Here is a 24,179-nt window from a genome sequence, read left to right on the forward strand (position 1 = left end):
GTATCTCTGAAGGGAACCGACTGTCTTCAGAAAAGTTTCGATGACTCTTTCATTTTTATCTGATGAAGTAGCTCATGCTTTGATTACAGCCATTGCCTGGGAACCGCTAGTTTTAGCACTCTAAAAGTGCCTCCTGCTGGCAGAGGGGATCACTTTTCATACCCTTTTTTCCTGGCTGAAGCACATTTGTTTCAATCTATAATAATCAGTCTACACTACTAGTCATAAGTTTTTGAACAGCAAGATTGTTACTTTTTTTAAATATAAGAATTATCTTCTGCTCACCAAGGCTGCATTTATTTGATCCAGTACAGCAAAAACAGTACAATTTTGAAATATTTTCACCATTTAAAATAACTGCTTTCTATTGGAATGGGTTTTAAAAATGTAATTTCTTGCTGTGATCAAAGCTAAATTTTCAGTATTAGTACTCCAGTCTTCAGGTCACATGATCCTTCAGAAATAATTCTAATGTGCGGATTATCAATATTTAAAACAGGAGTACTTTACTTTTTTTTTCAGGATTCTTTGATTAATAGAAAAATCCAAAAGATAAGCATTTATCTGAAATAAAGTTTTTGTAACACTATTCTATTCAAAAGCTTGGAGTCAGTATAATTTATTATTTTTTGGGGGAAAGAAATTACAGAAATGAACACTTTTATTTGGCAAAGATGCTTAAAATTGAATCAAAAGTGATGATAAAATGCATGTATAATGTTACAAAAGATTTCTATTTCAGATGGTGTTAATTTCGATATCGGAATTATATCATATCGACTGAAATATACCGTGATATAAATTTGGGCCATAGTCCAGACCGAATTAAAACTAGAGAAACAAAACCAGGTTTATCACTCTCTGATCAGGGTTTTGGGGACTATAACACCATGGGGCAATAAGACGGTCTAAATATTAACGCTATAAACCATTCATTCAAACACCATACATATATAAAATTAAAAAAAGGGGGGGGGGGGGACCTAGAAAAATAACAGGCATTGTGAACACGGAAAGTAGCCAACACCGTTCAAAAACCAGCACTGTACGGTCATACGGTCTGATCATACTTTGGTGACTAGAATGCCATATGACAAATCTGTCGTCCAGTTAAGGTATAAATACTTAAATCACTTCAGACAATACGGATTTGAAACCTAAACCAACTTTGAATTCGAAAAACTACTTACAAACACAACCCATGGTCATCATGCTCTCAAAGTTCATGTGAAGGAGGCCTTAAAATAAAACGGAACAATTAGTTACTGCAACAGGGAAGTAACTGGACTCCAGTCATCTGCCTCGTGTCAGAAAAAAATGGCAAACATCACTGGAAATCAGACATATGCTTGTCTTTTGTAATCATCATTTAAAATGTTCAATCTTAAAAGAGGACCCTCAACACTAGAAGAACTCACCTTGAATTTAACCGATCTTGATCTACTCATCCCAGCAGATGGCACGGAAACTGCAAAACAAACGCTTTAATAAGTGTCAGCATTCACGAACACAAGCACTAACATTAATGCTTGGCACTGTGTGCTAGATATCCAATGCTACTCAGTTTAGAACGGTTACATCAAAGCAATTCAGGAAGAGAGAATTCAGAAGTCATCACAGTAGCACCGGATGTCGATTCATACATTCAGCACACAAATGCTGCAGTTACTTCTTGGTGTGGTAGACCATAATTCAGGCCTACACCAGAGGAGTAAGATCCTGGATCAATTAAACTCAAGTTCTTTATAAAAGGACCCATGCATTACATTCATGTAATAAAGATGAACTAAGCAGTTTCATAGAGATTACGGTTCTAGTTAACCGGGTTCCCTAATCTAATATCAGGTCCACATTCAAGTGGCACAAACTAGCATGTAAAAAGCATCCAATAACGCAGATAGAGTATTGTGCACACATAAGGAGCCGTGTTTAACCTAATATTTAATTCAAGTGAAATTCATTCAAATACGAAACTGGCCAAAATAGATCAATCGATTTCCATGCATGCTTTAGGAAAAGCACTATAAATTGCATCCTTACCTTCCCATGAGCCCACGCCATTCATGGTCATCGTGGTCGACACAGCTGCAAAAGAAAGCCGTACAGTTGAGACACGTGTTCGCATTTGAAGCTTTCAGAACACAATACAATTCTTCCCGCCAGTCTCTCCTCAGATAAATAAAGTGCAATCACGGGATTTCAGTACAGGTCTGTGAAAGTTAGCATCATTGAGAGATCTCGACAACGCCTTAAAAAAAGCAAACCAGTAACAAATACGTCTTAATTACGCTATAGTAACATGTAAGCTTTGATAATAATGGGAAGATGTCAAATAATAGCAATAATTAAACCAGGATGGTTTTAGATACAAATCAGAGGCTCGTGAGCCGACGGATTGGAAACACCCAGAAGCTACCTACTAAAGGGCCCCAGAGGGAAATACACGTTTAAATGCAGACGAAGAAAGAAAAGAGGGACATACATGTACACATATATATATATATATCTTAAGAACCTTTTGTGGAAAAAGTCGACATAGAGAGCTGACCAACTACACTACAGTTAATATAGATACATCGAAAAGCCTTACCAGGGAAGAAGCTCCTCCAAAATGGACGAAGGGAAGGTCTCGGCGCCTTTTATTCTTGTAATGTAAAATCCACGCCCATTTTACAAACAACCAATGAGGTTACTGGATTACATTAAAAGCGCCAACATTCGTTGTGGTCTATGAATTAAAATAGTATTAAAACAATCAACTGTAACTGCACAAAAACATGTAAAACATGTTATTCTAGTGCACATAATAGCCATCCTATATAGCAAAACTAATAAATGCAGCATAGTGAGAGCAGACACTTAGAGGCAAAATAATGTATAACACAATTTGAACGTATAACACAGGTATACCAGTATCACATACACTCAGCTGTAGAACGTTTTGTTGCTTGTTGATTTGTAATATAAAAAGCAGATGAAAATCATAACTGTCCATTTTTAAGCTTCACATTTTCCACTAGATGGCACCATATCTGCACCGATACAAGAGTACTGGTAGGCCTACAGTAGATTTGAAACAGCAAAGCTACTCACTTTACAGTAGTCTACATCTATGTAGTATGTACACTGTGCATAATGTGCTCATTTTCTGTATGCATCGATTACCTAGATGACCCACCCTAATTATCAAACTGTCCAGTATTAATAAGAGCACACTGCATGGGATATAGTATCCCACAATGAAATGCGTCTGACTTGACCTTCCATTCCAGCATGTGATGAATGATGAACCATATCAACCACAATGTTTAACATGACTCTTTTGCTATGTTAAGAATAGAATACTACTATACAACTTTTCTTTGTATAGTATATATATACCGTGTGTGTGTGTATATATATATATATATATATTTAAAAAATGTATTTCATTGAGCTTCGCTATATTTGGTATATGTCTATATATTTTGGTATATGTCGTCACAAAAAAATATTTTTTGCCGTATGGGAAACAACACTACATCACTTTTGTTCAGTAGAACAGAATCAAGCCAAACAGATTGACTTTTTTCTCACTTTTCCTTTTTATTATAAGCACTGCTTTGATGTCACAATGCAGATAAAAAAGACGCTACAAATAAAAATTCTCCTTCATAACATTAGGAAACTGGGTTCAGCAAACTAAGTTAGACAAGATAAATAAGTCCCAAGAAAACAAAAGCCATCTTCATTTAATCTCTCGGCTCAGTTATTTATATACTTCACTGCCAGTGATGTTACCTGTTGATGACATTAAAAAAAAAATCCATGAGCTCCCAGTTTTTTTTTTTTAAGGGTTAACCCTTTGGTACAAAACCTGTAATACACGTTCATCGCCAAAGTACAGGAACTCTGCTACTCAAAAACATTATCACATCAAATAAAAAGGATCTGTCCACATTGGATAATTATAGGCCTCATGTTTCCTCACAAGGGAACAAAGATCAGGTAGACGCCTCTTTAGTTAGCACTGTGATAACAAATTTATACACTGATAAAAGTTCAAATATTGACCTTTCATGTCAGGTTACATAATGATCAGTTTAAAACAAGATTGATGGTTATCAGTTTTATGCAAGAACAACAATGCAAATTAAATATTTGAGCACACTTAAATGAATAAATGAAATTACTCATCAATATGAAAATACAAATGAGTCTGTTCTACTGTTATCTGAATTCTGCTAAAACACGATTCCTGTTGAATTCAGTTTTGTCTGATGGTGTGGATGAAGAGGAGGTTGATGATATAGGTGTCAGTGTCACACTGTACAGATTGGCAACAAAAGTCTCCCATCCTCGACGGAAAGCTCTGTCCACGGCCTAAAAGTAGAAAAGTAAAAATAAATGATAAAGCCAGTTTATCACAGAAAACAACAACCTTTACATATGAACATACATCACTGTTAATTAGAAAGATGTTTGTTCAGTTCTACAGGGTCATTGCTCTGACAGAGAAAGAATGTGCCCTTATTAGCTGAACTAGAGGACAGAATGGAAGTGACAGGGTTGTTTGGTTATTCACATACATTCCTCTAATCAAGGTCACCTTGTGTGCAACTGAAAAGAGTTGTTGTCCCTGTATCACTTGCATCTGTCCTCTGACCATATAAATGCAAACAGAAAACTGATAGTGATTAAACCGATGGTTCAAGAAAAGGACTAATAACACAAGAGGGTGGGAGTAAGTACAAAACTATTACTCTAGGTAGGGTGGAGAGATGAAAAGGAGAGACAAGCATGGTATATTGCAGCAAATGTAAACAGTTATGGGGTGATGGACCCTAGCACAAATAACAGACTGCTTATTTCTGCACAATGAAAAAAAAAAAAAAAAAGGAACTTTACCCCACATGCCTCTCTAAAATATCTTCCGCCTTGAGACCATAGATGGTTACAGAGTAACCAGCCCTGCCTGCTCAAGTGACCTTCCAAATAGTATTAACTCCTTAGGAGTTCAATTTTATAATTAGATACTGGGATGATGCATGGGACATTGAAGTTATCACAGTTATGTTCGGATTTATTCACAATAAAATTATTATCAAGCAAAATTTGAAAATGGGTTGTAGACTGTCTGTTTAAGGTGCATAAATGCAGACCAATATTTTGTATTAAATATGGCCATATTAAACATCAATAGCACAAATATGGGAACACATTTCGTTTTTCTAATAGTCCATTTATAAAATACCACTGGCAAAAGCTTAATTTGTATCTTTATCTACACGGTGTTATGTGAACAACCAGTCGTTAACTACTCTAATCTTGCGCTGTTGTAAGCAGTTCGTGTTTGATTCACTAAAAGGAATTGACTCATTAGAGTAATTCGTTCTGACTACGCGGGTTGCAGGCATGGTTTTATTCACCAAAAAGAACCGTTGCAGCAACGCCGAGTAGCCTTAAAGGGGTCATATGATGCTTTTTAAAGCACTTGTCGGAAATGTAACGCCCCTTACCATAATCGCGAGCTTCATCTTTCAAAATAAATGTAAAGACAGTAAATAATGTCATTAGTTTTACCATCAGTTCAAGCCCGAAAGGGGAACAGAGTCGCGTGACAGACACAGTGATGAAGCTGGTATGTGTTTGCAGTACACAAGCCACGGTTAAGACAGCTGACACTACTGTGATGTGACATCCCTTTGCAACTTCAGGGATCTTATCTATGCACAATCAGCTTGTAACACTCCAAAGAGAAAGGAAAACTTGAAATCGCATCATATGACCCCTTTAAGTATTGCAGTTAGGGTATTTTAGTACGATATTTCAGTGGAGAACCGCAAACGAAACCGAACACCATTCGATTCCGGTTCCAGAATTTTTCAAAATTCTATTCAATTCAAGTTTATTTGTATAGCGCTTTTTACGATACTAATCGTTGCAAAGCAACTTTACAGAAATGTCCAAATTAATTAAACAACCAACCCTAAGGACTAAATCTCACCTTGCGATAATTCTTGAGATTGTTCCTCTTTACAACTTCCATTGACTCTCCATTCAGTTTGCCTTCTGTCTTCTTCTCTTTTCTTGTGTCTTCCATTTCCCGTTCTCCTTCTTTCTTCCCTGATATCAGAGTCTGGTCATCAGTATGCTCCCTCACAGAGAAATGGATCAGCGTTGGTTCTGGTTCTTTGCTGTTTTCCAGGGTTTGGGTTGCTGGTGGCACCTCTGGGTTTAGATCTACAGAGGTGGGCTTGTTGGTCTCATTACCAAGTTCTTTTTCTGAGGGAAATTTGTCATATTTTCCCTTCCTGGAGCTCATCCTGCTCCAGCGGCGACTCAGTCTGCTGGGCTTTTTCTTCAGTAAAGTGGTCCCATCGTCATCCATCATACCCTGGTTAAAATCAACCACATGGTCATCTTCTTCTATCCAGCCTGGAGCTGTACTATTGTCTTGGGTGCTCCGGTTTAAGGTTCCTATCTGTTCTTCTATGGTCTCTCTCTCCATCTGTACATCGTCTCCAAACATCTCATCCAAGCGCCCATAGAATCCATTAGCCTTGTCCAGGAAAGGAGGAGAATGAGGGGCCTTGTTCTTTCTGGAGCTCCTGCCGATAGTCATGGTCTTGTGAACTCAGGAGGAGATGTTAATCCAGTCTTTGCAATCTAAAGAGGAAGGAAGGAAGAAGGAAACATGTGACTTTGACGTGTGATGGTGGTCATCTGTTAAAATGTTGGGAAAAGATCAGCCATATATTTGTCATGAGAGAATTTGCAGAAGACATTCCTCTTACACAATCAAACAAAAGAAGAAGAGCAGCAGCATGCAGGCTTCCTTGGGGCTACTGTCGAAATTAAACATGGCCTGAGGTTTATCTCTCCCCTCCATCCCACATTAATGTGTGTTTATCAGTCACGTCATCATAGGCACACTGTTCAAAGTTCATTCTGTGTGTATACAGCGTATCAGTAAGTTCCTATTTAGGAAAAGCGTGTCTCCTAAAATGACAGGCTACTCTCTGCTTTATGACTTTTTGATAAGATGAACTCCAGCCTGCCATTGACTTTGACTCCAGTTGGTCGTGCTGGAACTGCAGCTGGTGCCAAGACAGATGACTGACTCAAAATCACTCATAATGTCATACTGTGCAGAGATTTACACAGTCATTATTGCACATTTTTTATATTATTCATATTAGGACGTGCATTAAGCTGGGCTTTTCAAATATTTCACAAATAGCTGAACTACAAATGAAATGGAACATGAAATTAAGAGCAAATTATGAATATTTGATCACATAAACATTTGAGTAAAGCCCATAACTTGCGTATAGGAGCTAAAAGTGAAAAGATATTATAATACATGATATAATGAGAACATATTTTTTAAATGCCGTGCTGAAGGCTCCAAAGCTTTGGAAACGTTAAGTCAGTATTAGTGGTGTAGTTTTCTTATATTTGAAGATGTAGTTCACAGTACTGGTTTGAAAGTGTCGTATATAAAATTCAAAATGTTTCAGTAAAGGTTTTGCTGTTTAAAAGAAAAGGAATTGACTAATTATAGTGTTCAGAGTTAACCATGGTAGTATGTATAATTTGGTATTGTAAATGATCATTTACACATAAAAAAGTTATGTTTACCTATATTGCTATACAAATAAAGTGTCTTATTTATCTATCATTTCAGAATCTCAAGGTTGCTTCATAATAAGCTCAAAAATATGTATACACTTAAAGAAAAATAACATACAATGCAAAAATATGAATGACAGAAAAACTAATAACAATAAACACACATATAAGACAAAAACAAAACCAAGAGCATTGGAGGTTAATGACTTACCTTCTGGCTGTTTTCGCTGGACTCTGCTCTCACTCGCTCTCTGTGTTCTGGGCCCAACTCACCTTACTCTGACACACACAATCGTCACACTGTCTGAACCTGTTGTCACTCAAGCACACTAATACCTCCCTCTCTCGCTCTCTCGGTTTCTGTTTCATTTAATTAACTGAAGAAGTGAAGCAGCCTACAAAAAATACAAAATTCTAAGTATCAGCCAACTCAGACCTAAATACACAAACAGTTTCAAAATGTTACTGCGCAAGTTGTAAAGTTGTAAGTACAAGTGTTACCAAGAACCATTACCAGAAGAACTGACTCACCTGACGTCACTCAAGCACACTAATACCTCCCTCTCTCTCTCTCTCGGTTTCTGTTTCATTTAATTAACTGAAGAAGTGAAGCAGCCTACAAAAAATACAAAATTCTAAGTATCAGCCAACTCAGACCTAAATACACAAACAGTTTCAAAATGTTACTGCACAAGTTGTAAAGTTGTAAGTACAAGTGTTACCAAGAACCATTACCAGAAGAACTGACTCACCTGAGCAGGACTCTTAAATGTGTTTTTGGGATTATTCACTGGGTGGGAACATGATGCACTGTGAGGGATTTCCATTTCCAAAATGAATACTAATCCACTGAACTCTCACTGTACACAACACACATACTCATAACACAATGTTCCCAAATGCTCTTGGTTATTTACATGTTTCCCCCCCCTCAAACGAATGTTGGAATACATAAAGAGGGTAAAACAAGGATCTCAAAATACAAAAGTGACAGTGATGGAAAGAGAATGATTGCAATAAATACCTGGAAACATTAGGTGTGGCCTCTAAATGTCTGCTACAGGGTAATACTTAAGAACGTGCATGCAATTGTACGTTGAAGTGATGTCTAAAAATCTGTCTTTGGATCTCATGCGTTCTTTAAAATAACTGAAACATCAGTAGTTGTTTGAAGAATTGTCTATCCTTATGCAACTTCTTCCAGATAAAAAAAAAAAAGTCTGAAGAAGAGTTAAGGTCACTGCCCTGTGGCGACGGCCCTTCCAGGATATACAAAAACAGCTGTTTCAGGTGTGAGGACACAGGATGTTGCAGTACTATTGAGTCATTATAAGGAGGGAGTACTGTCTGGTTGTTCATTCCTTGTGGTTTCTATAACTTCATACATAGTGAGGGATCAGCAACTTGTAAAAAGTTGAGGATTTGTCTGTTCAGGATGGCTACGAATTAGACATGCCATTCAAAAATACCTGAGAAAAATATCTGCCAATGGCAAATGCTTTTATTTACAGAAAGAGAGAGCCATGAGACACTGGTGGTGCTTGAAAATTCAAGTGGCCTTGACATGATGGTCATTCAGAAATAAACTAAAAATGCTTTTTAAATTCTGATTAAATTCCAGAATCAGAATTTAAACTGTGGTGATAGCAAGCAGAAAATGTTACTCAAATCTAAGAAAGTAGAATTAAAGGTAAAGACAAGCTTTGAATGTTGGCTTGGCAAAGCCTCGTTTGAAAGATATGAAGTTCTATACGCTTTATGGATAGATTGATCACCTTCCTGTCATTCCAATCAAGTGCAACCATACCTGTCCACTTTTTCAGCTGTATATATCTTTTTGTTAAAAATGTATAAACCATGAACCAAAACCAATCAGCCACAAAGTGAATCACAGCATTACAAACTATGATTTGATACAAAAAACAAAGGTACAAAACTGAGTACTTGACAGCTTTAATGAGGGAAAGCTGGAGAAATATAGAACTATTGACCTAAAGATTTACATCTATGCGTTTGGCAGACATTTTCATCCAAAGCAACTTACACTGCATTCACAATTTAATCAGTTCTTGCTTCCCCTGGGAATTGAATCCATAACCGTGACATTGCTAGCACCATGCTCTACTGTTTGAGCTACAGGAGGATGGTATAAAGGTTATAAAGAAACAATATATTTTACATTTATTGCAAAATGTACATATATGCACAAATGTTTAAGTCATTTGGGAATGTAGGGAGACTGACTCCATACTATGTAGGCAATATTTACATTCAATTCTGCGATTCTTTGCAGAATTGTGGGTAATGAAGTTTTCACCAGGAATCCCACTGTTGAACATGATTATTTAAAATTAATAAGTTGAAATAATACAGGCTGATGGCATCATCAAAAGCATGTCTCATCTGTCTTTAATAGTTAACACATTATCATTAAAAATCTAAATTTTCAACTTCCAGAATTGGACTTTTGCACTCTATTCAACTTCCTCTGAGTTGTGGCCAATTCAATTCACATGGAATCTGACAAAATGTGCTAAAACCGAACTGTCCGCTACATTCTTGCACTATTTACATTTCTACATCGACACCCAAGTAATTCTAATTGTTTTCACCCTTTGTTTCACAGGATCAAGTGACCTCATCTGTACTTTACACTGTCACCTGAAGCTTTACCAGTGCCACATACCCAACATGCAACTGGATTAAAGATAAGCACACCATTGTGATTCAACAAAGATGGTTAATGGCATAAATAGACACCATATCTGACCTATTTATATCCTCCATTTATCAGTGAAGAAAAAAAATTATCATAGACTTTAAGACTTAATGTGAAGACATAAGACAGGTACACCTAGACTGAAGGTAACAGAGACATGTACAGCATAGTCATAATGAGTTCACATTATAAATATATTCCAAGCAAGCCTCACACTATACAATTACACTTCTAATCTATAAATACAAGCTCATCTTATTTATTGATACCATATATAAAATTCTCTTTAAATACTGTTCAAGTGTACCAATGATAAGCATGGTTTATGGGATGCAAGAATCCATTTTCTTTTAGGCTGCAGGTTTCTTTGCTTCTGTCTCTTGCACTTTTTTTATCCCTGCATTCATCACTTCCTTTCCTCATTCCTCATGTCTTTGGTGTGTGGCTCAGAAATCACACTTTCAAATTTCACCTCTTGCCATAAATAAGAGAATCTGTTTGGCACAATGGAAGTGTGGATGTTTGGTGAAGTTCAGGCATGTTCTGAAGAGGTGGTGCTTACACCTCCACATCCGGATCTGAACCCAACCCTTGCTTCTGCAAAGCGTCTTCCCTCTTCATCTTCGGCTTCTCAGTTCGGGTGTGCCACACCAGCACCTGAGCAAGAGCAAAATCATTTCAATAGTAAATAAAGCAATAGATGAGCCAAAAAAGTCATCGTTTACTCACCCTTACGTCATTCCAAAAAAGGTTGGGCAAAATTAAGAATTTAAGTAATGGCTTCCTTTCAGTTCATGAGGTTGAAATTTAAAATTAATTGTCCACCAAGGAATTTGAAATGGAATTTACTGAATAACAATTTAGAGAAATAGGTCATGGCATTCAGAAAAAATCTAAATATTATAGAACATTTTTCATATATGTGAACCTGGAGCACAAAACCAGTTTTAAGTCGCTGGGGTATATTTGTAGCAATAGCCAAAAATACATTGTATGGGTCAAAATTATAGATTTTTCTTTTATGCCAAAAATCATTAGGACATTAAGTAACGATCATGTTCTATGAAGTTATTTTGTAAATTTCCTACTGTAAATATATTAAAACTTAATTTTTGATTAGTAATATGCATAGCTAAGAACTTCATTTGGACAACTTTAAAGGTGATTTTCTCAATATTTAGATTTTTTTGCACCTTCAGATTCCAGATTTTCAAATAGTTGTATCTCGGCCAAATATTGTCCTATCCTAACAAACCATACATCAATGGAAAGCTTATTTATTCGGCGTTCAGGTGATGTATACATCTTAATTTCGAAAAATTGACCCTTATGACTGGTTTTGTGGTCCAGGGTCACATATAGTGGAAATTTGAAATGCTGCCATGTCAACTAACTGAAACGAGTCTAAATTGAAATTATTAATAAAAGCTAATGCTGAAATAAATGTAAACTATTTGGAAATATTAAAAAACTGAACTTAAAATTAAGCTATATAATTCTAAATTCACACTGAATATGAACATGAACATACAAAAAAAAGGGGTTTCTTAGTATGGAAAAGTGTTACTCTGACATTCTTTTGCTTATATAACAGAAGACAATTTATGGCCATTTATGGAGAACTGTTCATTTTAAAGCTTTACAGCTCAGTCTATTTCTTGTTCCTGCATGACATTGCAAGCAAATTTATTTTAATAACACTTAATAAGCCAAAACCTCACAAAAATATGATGTTTAAGGTCATGTCGCATTATCTTAACATGCACAAAAGCTGGTTAATCACCAAACACTAGGAACAGAATCAAGGAGCTACCTTAGTGCACAGATCTGCTTTGGGCTCAAGGTCATCCATAGTAACCAGGTGCTGAAGGAAGCTGCTTTCCAGGAAGCCCATCTGAGCATCACCGTCAAACCGTGCTTGGGGATTGGTCAGGATCAACCTCAGGGACACAGCAAAACCAGCCATGTCGATGGGGAACGGGCGATTGGGACGCCAGCCAGTGTGGAAACGCACAACCTTCCCATCCTCCACCACGGGCCGCTCAAACTTCATCCCACCCACCAGACCCACAGGCCACACAGAGACACGGTATGTGTACCGCATCTGAGCGTGACAGGAACAAGAATGTGGATGGCAAAAAAGTGATAGATAATGACAAAGAAACAACTTCTGTCCATATGTTCGTAGGCAAAGACTATGTACAGACAACATTTTGAGAAGGGCTTTGAGGAGGAGTTTGATTACATCTCCAAAAGAGAACATCTGACACCTCAATACAACCGAAGCACAGCTCCATCTGGAGGTTTAACCAGAAAACTCCAATGTAATGACTCCTGAAATGATCTCATGCTCAGTTTTCACTGCAATCCTCCTAAACAATATGTAATTACATCTGTATAACTTTAGCATTTAAATCTAGTAATAAACATTTTATTAATACCCTTTTCTACATATCAGAAAAAATAGAATTAATTAGAAAAAAAGCTTTAAATAACATTCAGTGTATGAAAAATAATATACATCAAGGTAAAGAAATTATGGAGTGATAAAACCATTTTAGTGAATTATTTAAGTGAATTAATTTGTTTTAATAAAAATGTTAATATTGTAAAAAAAAAAAAAAAAAACATTTGTAGAAACAATTTTCAGTTTTCACAAATTCAAACATTTTCCCACAAAACAAATTTTGGACAATAAAGCAAAACATTTACGCCTTTTGAACAAAATATTTTGAGAAACAAATTCATTCAAGTGTGTCAAAACATTTTACTCGTAACACACAAGCATTCAAAAGTTTGGGGTCAGTACGATTTTTTTTAAAAGAAATTAATACATTTGCTCAGCAAGGATGCAACATATAAATCAAAAGCGAGCGGAAAGATATGCATAATGTTACAAAAGTTTTCTATTTAAAAAAAAATGCTGTTCTTTTGAACCTTCCCACAAAAATATTAGGCAGCACAACTGTTTTCAATGTTGGGGATCAGCATATTAGAATGATTTCTGAAGGACTGTGTGACACTGAAGACTTGAGTAATGGCTGCTGAAAACTCACTTTCACCATCAAAAAGGAATAAATTAAATTTGAAAACATACTGACAAATTCACAATCAATAATACAATATTTCACAATATCACTGTGAAATTTTATTTATCAAATAAATGCAGCCTTGATGAGCATAAGAAACTTTGTCTCAAAAACATTTCAAAAATCCTATCAACCCCATACTTTTGAACGGTAGTGTTCATTTAACCATTAAAACCCCTCACCTCTTCAAAAAGCTGCAGGCTGTATGTGTTGTCATCATCAGCAAAGTACACCACAGCCTCCTCGAGGGCAGCCGCTTCCTTTCCTTTAGCAGCAGCGCCCATCTCCCTGAGCCAGTGCAGACCCTCGTTCCTCTGCTCAGCCCCCCGGGGCTTCAGCCAGCTGGGATCTCCCTCCTGCAGCTTCCTGTCTTTGGGGGTCAGCTTGTATAGATGGGTGTAGGTCAAGCCAGATGCAGCCAGGAAGTCTGTGACCAGTGGAGTCGGCTGAGGAGCGTCCTCCACCACGATCCAGTGCAGCTGAGGAACATGGAGGAAGGTGTGGGACAAACGAGTGAGCTCAGCTTTCTGCACCAGTCTGGAGAGAGGAGGGAGAGGGAGAAAGAGCGGGATTCAGTTTCATGACATTCCTCAAACAATTTTTATTCTTATCCACAAAACATGCAAACTTCATTAAACCTAATTTTGAAGATAATCCTATGTCTAAGGGGCCATACACACAGAACACATTTTTTGCATTAAAAAGGCAATGAGATGCAGGGCAGTGGAAGAAAAAAAAAGGCTTAGACATGCTTTTTTTTTTAAAGTTTTACTTGAGCTCCACTTTTTGTAGAAGAGCATGTACAAAAGACACAAGACACTGCAAAAGACACAAGACTCAAAGTCTGTTTAGTACATGTTTGCATAAAAAAACTATGGAGCCCAGCAAATGACATGCAGACAAAAATCTATTTATATAAAAATATCGAATAAAAATGTTCTCCCAGAACTTATTAATTTGTTCCCTCGTTGCATTTAAATTGTGGCCTATGTCTAAGGGGCCATACACACAGAACACATTTTTTGCATTAAAAAGGCAATGAGATGCAGGGCAGTGGAAGAAAAAAAAAGGCTTAGACATGCTTTTTTTTTTTTAAGTTTTACTTGAGCTCCACTTTTTGTAGAAGAGCATGTACAAAAGACACAAGACTCAAAGTCTGTTTAGTACATGTTTGCATAAAAAAACTATGGAGCCCAGCACATGACATGCAGACAAAAATGGCTATAATCTATTTATATAAAAAATGGCTAAAATCTATTTATATAAAAATATTGAATAAAAATGTTCTCCCAGAACTTATTAATTTGTTCCCTCGTTGCATTTAAATTGTGGCCACGCACCTCTCAAACACGTTTGTCTAGAACATGCTTACAACAATGCAAAAGCAGCACAGTGAATGCAAAAATGTGTTCTGTGTGCACGACCCCTTAATACGTTCACCATTCCAAATGTAACTGTAATCAGTATTTGCATAGCGATTGCTTTTTGCTTTGTTACATTTATATACACACACCTGCACACTGAAGAGAGATGAGATATTAATGAGAAAATCTGACTCGGTTCCATAATTTACTTTATGTTGCTAAGAATCAATTCAAAACGATTTAGTGATTCTTTAATGTCATGGATGGTTTACCGTAATTACATCATCCCGTAGTTCCTGATATCATATATCATGCATTACAACATTCCAGTAAAGCAGTCACAGATTTTTTTTTCTATTATGTTTTATTAATAATTTTCTTTGTCCTTGTTCAGTTTGTTGCAGAGCTAAAATATTTTGAATGTGAATTAAAGTAAGTTTTATAAATGCAAATCATATTTGGTTGTAATTCAATTTCACACCTCTTGGCTGAAGAGATTTTTGCATGCTAAACTCAGTCTCATAATGAAATGGATATGTTTTAAAAGCCAGGCTACAGTATGCGTCATATGTTTAAAAGAACGTAAATCTGAAATCTATTCAGTTGCTGCCTTGCAAGCACTTAAATGTCCTTCTGCAAAACATTCTGAATGAAAGACATTCCTGCATCATTGTAAGTTTGAAAAAAGCTGCTTACATAATGAGCATTTCTGGCAGAGCATGGATACATGTAATGTTGCTGCTGTCTATCTATGCTACAGCCCAAATTCATTTAAAAACAAAGAAATTAATACTTTTATTAGGCAAGGATGCATTCAACTTAAAAATTGCACTAAATAAACAAACTTAGAAATGTTTTGTGAAAGCAGCATATTAAAATGTTTCTGAAGAATCGTGTGACTGAAAACTGGAGTAGCCTAATGGCTGCTGAACATTCAGCTTTACAATCACACAAATAATTCACATTTTATTAAATATTATATTAAAACAGAAAACCAACATTTTAATTTTTTATTTATTATTAATATTTCACATTATGCCTGTTTTACTGTATTTATGATTTTAAAAAATGCAGCCTTGGTGAACATAAGACTTTTCAAATTACCCCAAAATTTATAATAGGTGCAAATAGGATTTCTAAAATCTCTGTAATCGTAAATAGTGCAGTTGATATCCCTTAACTAACCACTGCTTAAAATAAAAAGCGTCCTCATAATACTGATGTTTTACTTCTGTCCGTCCCTCAATGTTAACTTCAAAGGACTCAAACAAAGCAGTCTTTCTTATTAAGACCAAGGGTGGGCATTGGATTATCATCACACTTTTTTTTTTACTTATGATCTACCAATCGTTTGGGAAAAAAGTTAAAACGTTAAGAATGGGTTATGCAAGATTCATTTGAACAAATGTTTAAACCCCACTGAACGTCAATAAGTCAAACAAGATTCTTTTATTTGTTGCATACAAATCAAACACGTAACAAAGCTGGAATGACCTTTCGTTTCAGTTCAACAAGAGAGCACAAGCCCAGAACACTCATCTCTCAAACCGTTTTGTATATCATTTTTCCACTGGCTTTGAAGGCAAATAAAATGTACATGGCAAACGGATTATATACAAAGAAGAAAAATGGAAATATACAGTAATGACATGATAAAAGAATGTTATGATAAAAAAAATAAAATGACCATAGCTTACATGCCAACTCCTGTATCAAATCAAACAGCAACATAATCATCCACCAATTCCCAAATACAGCTGTTATAAAACATTTTGCTATAAGTTGAATGACCTGAGACAGTCTAGGTTGAGTGATTACTAATTATAAACAGTACAGATCGTCGTATTCTCTTTCTCGAAGTAATAAGCAAACATCAGCTTTTAGTTAAAATACAATTACCCTGAAAAGTGGTATAGAGTGAAAAGGCTGTAACAACCACTGTGACCAACACCTGCATTCACTCACTATGGAAATAAAACAGCTGAGGAAAAAAAAAAAAAGAAAAAAAAAACCCCGGCTCTTTTTGCATCTGGACAGAATGCAAAGACATACGGTTGAGCCTCACCATGCTGATACCTGAGGTGAAAAAGGTTACATTTGGCTCACAGTGGCCTTCACTGCCATTTTGTCGTCATTCAAACCTTTGAGACTGAAAACGTCGCTTACTATGTGAAATGGTGAATGAGCTTTTTAAGTTAAAAACCAAGAGCAAGCATCGATGGGGTTTCATTGCTGATTATGGGCAGGAGAGACTGTCTTAAGGGCTTTCTAAGAGGGGATTGTGGGTGATGGAGCAGGGGAGGGAATGAGGATGAGGAAGTTCTGAAAACAACAGAGGAAGGGTCGCTCTTAATGGCAGCAGCCTCCACAGTGGCCGCCCCCATGCGCATGTCCCGAGGCCTCGCCGTACTTTGTTCTCCGGCTCAGAATCTCATAGGTGCAGTCATCTCCACAGCAACCAGACATACTGGGTGACGTTTCGTCAATCTCAAACCTAAAAAGGAAGAGGACAGCTGTTGGTGAATTCATATTTTAACACCGAATAAGCAGAGCAGGCACTTGTTGCTATGGCAACTGCTATCATTCAGCGTTCTGTCGATTATACAGGCCGGTATATAAATCTGCATTCAGAAGAGGAACAGGAATTTCATGCAGTGAGGAAGTGGTGAATGCGTATGAGTCCAGAAGGATGGGACTTACTGTAAAGCCTCCCTAAAGAACTGGTAAGCACCGTGGTTGTGTTTAAATACGGTCAGCATGACCTTTTTCATTTGCGTGCTGAGGAAAGACACAAGAACAAGAGGAGAGCGATGAGTTTTGGCAAAAACATATTCTTGGAATGCCGTGTTTGTTGTGGTACCTGTTGGCAATAAGCTGAAGGATTTGGATGAGAAATTTCCCCAGGCCTTTCCGCCTGACTTTACTCTCCAACTGAGCTTCATAACTGAGGAGACATTATTATAATCAGTCAGATACAAACAGCACTCTCTTGAGGTCATGTGTCTTGTATGACTCAGAATCAGTCAAGTCACACATTGCAAAAATAACACGCGAGACAAGTCGCACTCCCACTTATACAACATGTGCAATGAAGGTAGACAGATAGATAGACATGCACAATACTACAATTATGGCAGATATTAATAAGCCAATTATTTTCATGTTAAAGGGAGTCTTTAATTACTCACCCTCGTGTCGTTCCAAACCTATTAAGACCTCGGTTTATCTTCGGAACACAAATTAGGATATTTTTGATGAAATCCGAGAGCTTTCTGACCCTCCCATAGACAGCAACGCAACTGAAATGTTCCGAGGTCCAGAAATGTAAGACATCATTGAAATAGTCCACGTGACATCAGTGGTTCAACCACAATTTTACAAAGCTGAAAGAATACATTTAGTGCACAAAGAGAATAAAAATAACTTTATTCAACAATTCTTCTCCCCAGAGTTACCGTCTGCTGCCATTCTCGAGAGTACCACCACGCAATTACGGTTGAGCATGGATTGTTTTACCAATGTCCTTACTGCGTTTCTTGGCCTGGGAACATTCCAGTTGCGTTGCTGTCTATGGAGGGACAGAAAGCGCTCAGATTTCAACAAAAATATCTTAATTTGTTTTCCGAAGATGATCGAAGGTCTTACAGGTTTGGAACGACATGAGGGTGAGTAACAAATGACAGAATTTATTTTTGGGTGAACCATCCCTTTAAGGACAATAACTGATCAATTCAGTACTATACTAAATAAATTTCAAATCAGACAAAAACTAAAAACAATCATTTTAAATGATACATGTTAATTTAGGTATTGCAACATTATAACATACAATATGAAAAAGGATATTCATGTTTAGATTGTCTAAAAATTTTAATAAATAATCGTTTTATTATAGATTAGCTTTAAATGTGTTAGATGATGCAAAGGTGTAAAAAAAGTGAACATGAACAATTAAACGGCCGATATCAATAAATTACAAAAAAAAATTCTAATATCAGTCGGTAACCAATATGGTACTGAAACATTGCGCATTCCGAACAAGTAAAGAGATTTTTGATAATCCCCAAAGAGAAAATCATAGCTGTCCTATAAGTAATACTTAAAGCAACATTACCAATATAAAACCTCATCTCCACACTCTACATCAAATCGAAAGTGTGAAAACGCTACAGGTGTGGAGCCAGCATCACGGGCCAGGAGATACCATGCTCTCTCGTCCTTCATCTCATCCCTTTTCTCCCTCTCCTTCCATCCCCACTCACTCTGTTCATATCTGCCAAAACATAATGGAACAAAAAATTATTTTCTTATAAACTGCCCAAATTGACATTTCTCCTGGAACTATATTTCATAAATAGCAAAATGACCAGCAGCAGAAATGTCCTCCAGTTTTAAAGGGATAGTTGACCCACAATGACAACTCTGTCATCATTTACTTGCCCTCATGTCATTCCAGGCCTGTATCCCTTGTATTATCTGTGGTAAAGAAGCACACTGACTTTCATTCAACAGTCAGAGTCTTAGAATGGCATGAGGGTGAGTAAATAAGTTCAGTGTTCTAAAATTAATTATAATTTAAAAGTAGATGACAATTTTCATTTTTGGGTGAACTATACCTTTAATGGTAAATAGCAATAACTGACTTCCATTCAACCCAAAACCTGTATCTGAATGTCAATAGAATACAAAACCTAACAAGTATCCATTAAGAATCTCTGCAGGAACAACATAAATGCCAGACACTAAAAATGGACAAATAAAACATAATAAACATCTAAAGCAGTAACAATATGGGATGCTGGATTACCCCACATGTTGACTTGCTCAATACCTACAGCGTCTGCATGTTGGCTCTAGTCAACTCATAGGCCCACTCCACTGTATCTGGACTCAATGCAGTTACCCGTTTACACTCAATCTCCAGGTTTAGCCTGTGACAGATTCAGATATTCACAATATTAGTATTGGATATCAGAAAATGAAATGATCCGTTTACCAGTTTAGAGGCAGCATATGACACATCCGTCAAAGGGGAAACGTAGGGATAGCGTACCCATTTCTGTCATACTTTTTGAACACAGGCATTGCAGACAGAGGATCTTCAAGCTGTAACAAGCCACGGGACACATTGTGTCAATATTTCTCTACTGCAAGAACATTAACACTGCAATTTGAAGACACGTGCACATATTTTGAAAAGGTTTCTTTTAGATGTTCTCAAAGCATACCTTATTGGCTGCCTCCACCTTTGCACAAACTGCATCCATAGCTGCCCGTTCTTCAAGTCTTCTCTGCTTTTTTTCTTTTGCTCTGTTTGATTTTCTCTAAATAGTAATGGAAAGATAAAAGAGTGAGGAAAATGGTCTGAAATATTTATACTTTATAACTTTGAGTCCTACTTTGGGAAAGAGAGCGGGGCGGTCAGTATAATATATACATACAGTGGGTTCTAAAATGAATTTAACTGAATTGAAAAATGAAACTAGTCTTCTGTAGAGCTGCTTTAATGCTGATATTGAAGTTATTTCATATTTGATGAATTTTGCAACATTAACACTTATTTTCTTGTTTGTTATAGTGAAGCTGCTTTTGAAAATCTGCAGTGTATAAACTATATAAATAAATTAATTGAATAAATAAATTTTAGATATTGAAAATCTGGGATATTATTTTATTATACGTTCTAGGATTTTGAAAAACTAAATGTTACGACAAATGAAGAGGAAATTAATCAAATAATCATACATTTTCAGTACATACATAAGATACTCTGGAATGTCACAAATCAGAAATTTAACTTGTCGTCACTCAAACTGGTATGCTGACAATTATATAATGAAAGTTTGTCAATTACATTTAAAAAAAAAATGTCACTAGTATATTCGTATGAGACTTTTGGACACCCTTGTATACAATAATTGAATCACATCAAATGAGACAGCACACAAAACTGTGGAATTAAACACTTATTTCACAACATGATTTTTTTTTCTTCAAATAGCAAGTATTTACTACTAATTCACAAAACTTTCGTTATATATATATATATATATATATATATATATATATATAATAAACACAAATAGCAACTATTTTCCAAAGCTGACAAACTCAAAATGGACAAATATTGTTCGACTACCCATCCCAGTCAATATGTACGCATCCATCGCAAGCAAACAATAATGTTGCCTTCAAAACATTTCGCACAAACATATTTATGGTTGCATTTGTTTCTCTGCACAAACATGTGACTGCATGGGGGTAGCGACGCATCAGTGGACACTTTAAAAGAATGGTATTCGTGTAAATCTGAGGGTTTAACGCCTGTTTTTAAGATTTGTATTGTGTATCATCAAAAAGAACACACCAGGAGCAAATATCTAGCTGGAGGCACAAAAAGAAAGCTGCACTTTACCTCCACGAACATTAATGGCAAGGAGAAGCAGGAAGCAGGTGCTGAGAACACAAAGCACGTGGAGAAGAAGGGATTGACGGCGGTGGGCTCAGTACATGAAGTTCACTAACGCCAGACATAAATCTAGCATTCAAACTCGACCAAGCAATGATGCTGTCGTGAGGAGGTTTGATCTCGCAGTGGCTGCTGGCATCGTGCTAATTAAAAGCCTGTATGAGGAGCTCATAGAAACGGCTTTTACACATTACACTCATATCTCACCTGCTCCTCGTATGACTTTAATGCATCGACTGCTGGAAAAGGGCAATACAGGCAGTCTGACGAAAACAGCAACAGTTTGCCGTGTTAAATGTATCAGTGTTATTGTGCTTGGTGTTAAAGAAATGGCGCAGTCGACGAGGCACCTGAAATGAACCAGAAAGCGTTTGAGGTGGACATTTGTGTTACACGGATGGACACTACAAGAATCCATTCAGGACCTGAGCATCTTTAAACCACCAAAATCTCACCACCACCCCCTCGTAATTCACGAGTTCCGCGTTTATCTCCTTCACACACACACACACACACACACACACACACACACACTCTTTCCGGGGAGAATGATCTGCTTCTATCAGTCTTTGTTCAAATTACCGCACGCATTTATCAAAGCCCAAATAAGAGCAAAGCTAACAACAAACAACATGGACAGACAAACTCACCCCCATTGTGCAGATTTTATACGACCACCTTGACGCGACTACTGCACTCTAAACGCTTTAAAGAAGTTAGAGATCTGAAGATGAGATGTGGTCTGTGGTAAAGAATGTTAAAAATGCTAACGAGCGAGCTAGTCTTCAGTAACACAAGAGCTCGAGGGTTGGTAGCTTAAAAACAGTAATCTATAAAACACCTAGCGACCGCTTTCCGCTTTTATTTTTTTTCCTGCCAGATTCGCGCCAAGAAGCGGGCACGAAATTTCCGCGCTCGACTCTCCCTTTCTTTATCTCCTTCTCCTTTCCTCCCTCCCACTCTTCACTCTTCGCTCTTCACTCTTTCTTTCCCTCTCAGCAGCATTGGGCATTAGCCGCTGAGTCTTGGGGAAATGACGACATAGGGTTTGGGGTTAAAGGTCACGCTCTCTCCACATGCTTCCTCGCGTTGAGAGTACTTTGTGACCTACATATTTATGTAAATAACAGAGTTATTGATACTAAAGGCAGTTTTCTTTGAGTTTCCTTTTGCAAACTGAATTTGTAACATTATTTCAAAAATTGGGGGATAGAGAATCAGGGTATCTTCCGTCCAATCGTTTTTTAATTTAATGTTGAAATCTGAAAAATGAAAAACGGAACATATTTCGTTTTTTCAATTGTTCAAACAAAACGAAAAATCAAGTTATCAAAGCCCAAATAAGAGCAAAACTAACAACATACAGCATGGACAGACAAACTCACCCCCATTGTGCAGATTTTATACGACCACCTTGACGCGACTACTGCACTCTAAACGCTTTAAAGAAGTTAGAGATCTGAAGATGAGATGTGGTCTGTGGTAAAGAATGTTAAAAATGCTAACGAGCGAGCTAGTCTTCAGTAACACAAGAGCTCGAGGGTTGGTAGCTTAAAAACAGTAATCTATAAAACACCTAGCGACCGCTTTCCGCTTTTATTTTTTTTCCTGCCAGATTCGCGCCAAGAAGCGGGCACGAAATTTCCGCGCTCGACTCTCCCTTTCTTTATCTCCTTCTCCTTTCCTCCCTCCCACTCTTCACTCTTCGCTCTTCACTCTTTCTTTCCCTCTCAGCAGCATTGGGCATTAGCCGCTGAGTCTTGGGGAAATGACGACATAGGGTTTGGGGTTAAAGGTCACGCTCTCTCCACATGCTTCCTCGCGTTGAGAGTACTTTGTGACCTACATATTTATGTAAATAACAGAGTTATTGATACTAAAGGCAGTTTTCTTTGAGTTTCCTTTTGCAAACTGAATTTGTAACATTATTTCAAAAATTGGGGGATAGAGAATCAGGGTATCTTCCGTCCAATCGTTTTTTAATTTAATATTGAAATCTGAAAAATGAAAAACGGAACATATTTCGTTTTTTCAATTGTTCAAACAAAACGAAAAGTCAAGAATCCGGCTTCATTTTTCGTTTTTACGTTCAAGGATAGAAAACGAATAAGCAACTTGAATATTCCATCTCTACCTGTGGGCGGGAATGAAACGCCCCTCTCCGCTGATTGGTCAACCAAACATTACAACATAATAATTTTCAATTGTTCAAACAAAACGAAAAGTCAAGAATCCGGCTTCATTTTTCGTTTTTACGTTCAAGGATAGAAAACGAATAAGCAACTTGAATATTCCATCTCTACCTGTGGGCGGGAATGAAACGCCCCTCTCCGCTGATTGGTCAACCAAACATTACAACATAATAATAGTCCTTAAAAAAACACTTCTAATGATTCTTAACATGTTTATTTTTACTAAATCTGATCTCTTTCTCTTTATCAAACAGCCAGATTAATGAATGGCTTGACACAAACCTTATGGCGGCAGAGCCTTTTAAAGGGTTAGTTCACCCAAAAATGAAAATTAGCCCATAAATTACTCACCCTCAAGTCATCCTAGGTGTATATGACTTTCTTCTTTCAGACGAATCCAGTCGGAGTTATATTAAAAATTGTCTTTGATCTTTCGAGCTGTTTAATGGCACTCAGTGGGTGTTGCAGTGCATCAGTCCAAAAGAAGTTAAATAAAAAGCCCATCCATAAGAAAAAGTGTCTCACACGGCTTCGGGGGGTAAACAGAGGCCTCCTGTAGCGAATCGATGCATTTTTGTAAGAAAAATATCCATATTCAAAACATAATAATCACTTTAATGTAGCTTGCACCAACAGTTGTACACGGAAGCAGCTCCGGGAGGATGAAGTATGAGGTCAGCGTTGCGCATGCGCCGGTGAGTCTCGTGAAAACCAACATTTGTTAACAGGAGC

General features: G+C 37.0%; 3 protein-coding genes and 1 long non-coding RNA gene across 9 annotated transcripts in view; all 4 read right to left on the reverse strand.

Moving 5' to 3' along the window:
- Positions 1-6,799, reverse strand: part of LOC107562162 (uncharacterized) — a 7,769-nt gene extending 970 nt beyond the window's left edge. For 2 of the 3 annotated variants that reach the window (XR_001605954.1, XR_001605955.1), the window contains exons 1-3: positions 2,041-2,136; positions 1,419-1,468; positions 1,191-1,238 (exon numbers count right to left, since the gene is read on the reverse strand). This is a non-coding gene — a long non-coding RNA (uncharacterized lncRNA). Of the gene's footprint in view, positions 1-1,190; positions 1,239-1,418; positions 1,469-2,040; positions 2,137-6,786 lie in introns of those variants that run through there. The other variant, XR_001605956.1, reaches the window with a different exon arrangement.
- Positions 3,523-7,959, reverse strand: LOC107562132 (uncharacterized). Of its 2 annotated transcripts, none has more exons than XM_016246712.1 (3): positions 7,826-7,959; positions 5,987-6,648; positions 3,523-4,362 (listed from the first exon to the last, which is right to left on the reverse strand). In XM_016246712.1, the coding sequence occupies exons 2-3, from the start codon at positions 6,602-6,604 to the stop codon at positions 4,210-4,212; spliced, it is 771 nt and encodes a 256-aa protein (XP_016102198.1). In that variant the 5' UTR covers positions 6,605-6,648; positions 7,826-7,959; the 3' UTR covers positions 3,523-4,209. The 2 variants fall into 2 exon arrangements, with proteins under 2 accessions (XP_016102198.1, XP_016102204.1); XM_016246718.1 differs by lacking the exon at positions 7,826-7,959 and adding an exon at positions 6,777-7,158.
- A 1,945-nt stretch (positions 7,960-9,904) lies between these two features.
- LOC107563076 (galactosylgalactosylxylosylprotein 3-beta-glucuronosyltransferase 3-like) lies at positions 9,905-16,910 on the reverse strand. The gene is made up of 4 exons (XM_016247863.1): positions 16,882-16,910; positions 13,605-13,959; positions 12,147-12,437; positions 9,905-10,990 (listed from the first exon to the last, which is right to left on the reverse strand). Exons 1-4 carry the CDS (start codon positions 16,908-16,910, stop codon positions 10,892-10,894), a joined length of 774 nt encoding a protein of 257 aa, XP_016103349.1. The 3' UTR covers positions 9,905-10,891.
- A 24-nt stretch (positions 16,911-16,934) lies between these two features.
- On the reverse strand, positions 16,935-23,065 carry naa40 (N-alpha-acetyltransferase 40, NatD catalytic subunit). 3 transcript variants are annotated; one of them, XM_016246683.1, is made up of 9 exons: positions 21,463-21,899; positions 21,202-21,242; positions 20,015-20,110; positions 19,840-19,892; positions 19,622-19,717; positions 18,901-19,059; positions 17,647-17,730; positions 17,487-17,564; positions 16,935-17,280 (listed from the first exon to the last, which is right to left on the reverse strand). In XM_016246683.1, exons 1-9 carry the CDS (start codon positions 21,671-21,673, stop codon positions 17,136-17,138), a joined length of 963 nt encoding a protein of 320 aa, XP_016102169.1. In that variant the 5' UTR covers positions 21,674-21,899; the 3' UTR covers positions 16,935-17,135. The 3 variants fall into 3 exon arrangements, with proteins under 3 accessions (XP_016102169.1, XP_016102186.1, XP_016102177.1); XM_016246700.1 differs by lacking the exons at positions 21,202-21,242; positions 21,463-21,899 and adding an exon at positions 22,641-23,065; XM_016246691.1 differs by lacking the exons at positions 21,202-21,242; positions 21,463-21,899 and adding an exon at positions 21,906-22,330.
- Positions 23,066-24,179: the final 1,114 nt, after the last annotated feature.

Source organism: Sinocyclocheilus grahami, unplaced genomic scaffold, assembly GCF_001515645.1.
Source record: "Sinocyclocheilus grahami isolate Dianchi unplaced genomic scaffold, SAMN03320097.WGS_v1.1 scaffold24.1, whole genome shotgun sequence".
NCBI lineage: Eukaryota > Metazoa > Chordata > Actinopteri > Cypriniformes > Cyprinidae > Sinocyclocheilus > Sinocyclocheilus grahami.

Excerpts from the sequence above, each read along its gene's own strand:
- LOC107562132 (XM_016246712.1), bottom strand. The coding sequence starts at position 6,604 with ATGACTATCGGCAGGAGCTCCAGAAAGAACAAGGCCCCTCATTCTCCT. Across the intron at positions 4,363-5,986 it reads ATCTCAAGAATTATCGCAAG|GCCGTGGACAGAGCTTTCCG; the intron begins GTGAGATTTAGT and ends TTCTACTTTTAG.
- LOC107563076 (XM_016247863.1), bottom strand. The coding sequence starts at position 16,910 with ATGGCAGTGAAGGCCACTGTGAGCCAAAT. Across the intron at positions 12,438-13,604 it reads GCCTGCAGCTTTTTGAAGAG|ATGCGGTACACATACCGTGT; the intron begins GTGAGGGGTTTT and ends TGTCACGCTCAG. Across the intron at positions 10,991-12,146 it reads AAGCAGATCTGTGCACTAAG|GTGCTGGTGTGGCACACCCG; the intron begins GTAGCTCCTTGA and ends GCTCTTGCTCAG.
- naa40 (XM_016246683.1), bottom strand. The coding sequence starts at position 21,673 with ATGGATTCTTGTAGTGTCCATCCGTGTAACACAAATGTCCACCTCAAA. Across the intron at positions 19,718-19,839 it reads AAAAAGTATGACAGAAATGG|GCTAAACCTGGAGATTGAGT; the intron begins GTACGCTATCCC and ends AATCTGTCACAG. Across the intron at positions 19,060-19,621 it reads AGAGCCAACATGCAGACGCT|ATATGAACAGAGTGAGTGGG; the intron begins GTAGGTATTGAG and ends ATGTTTTGGCAG.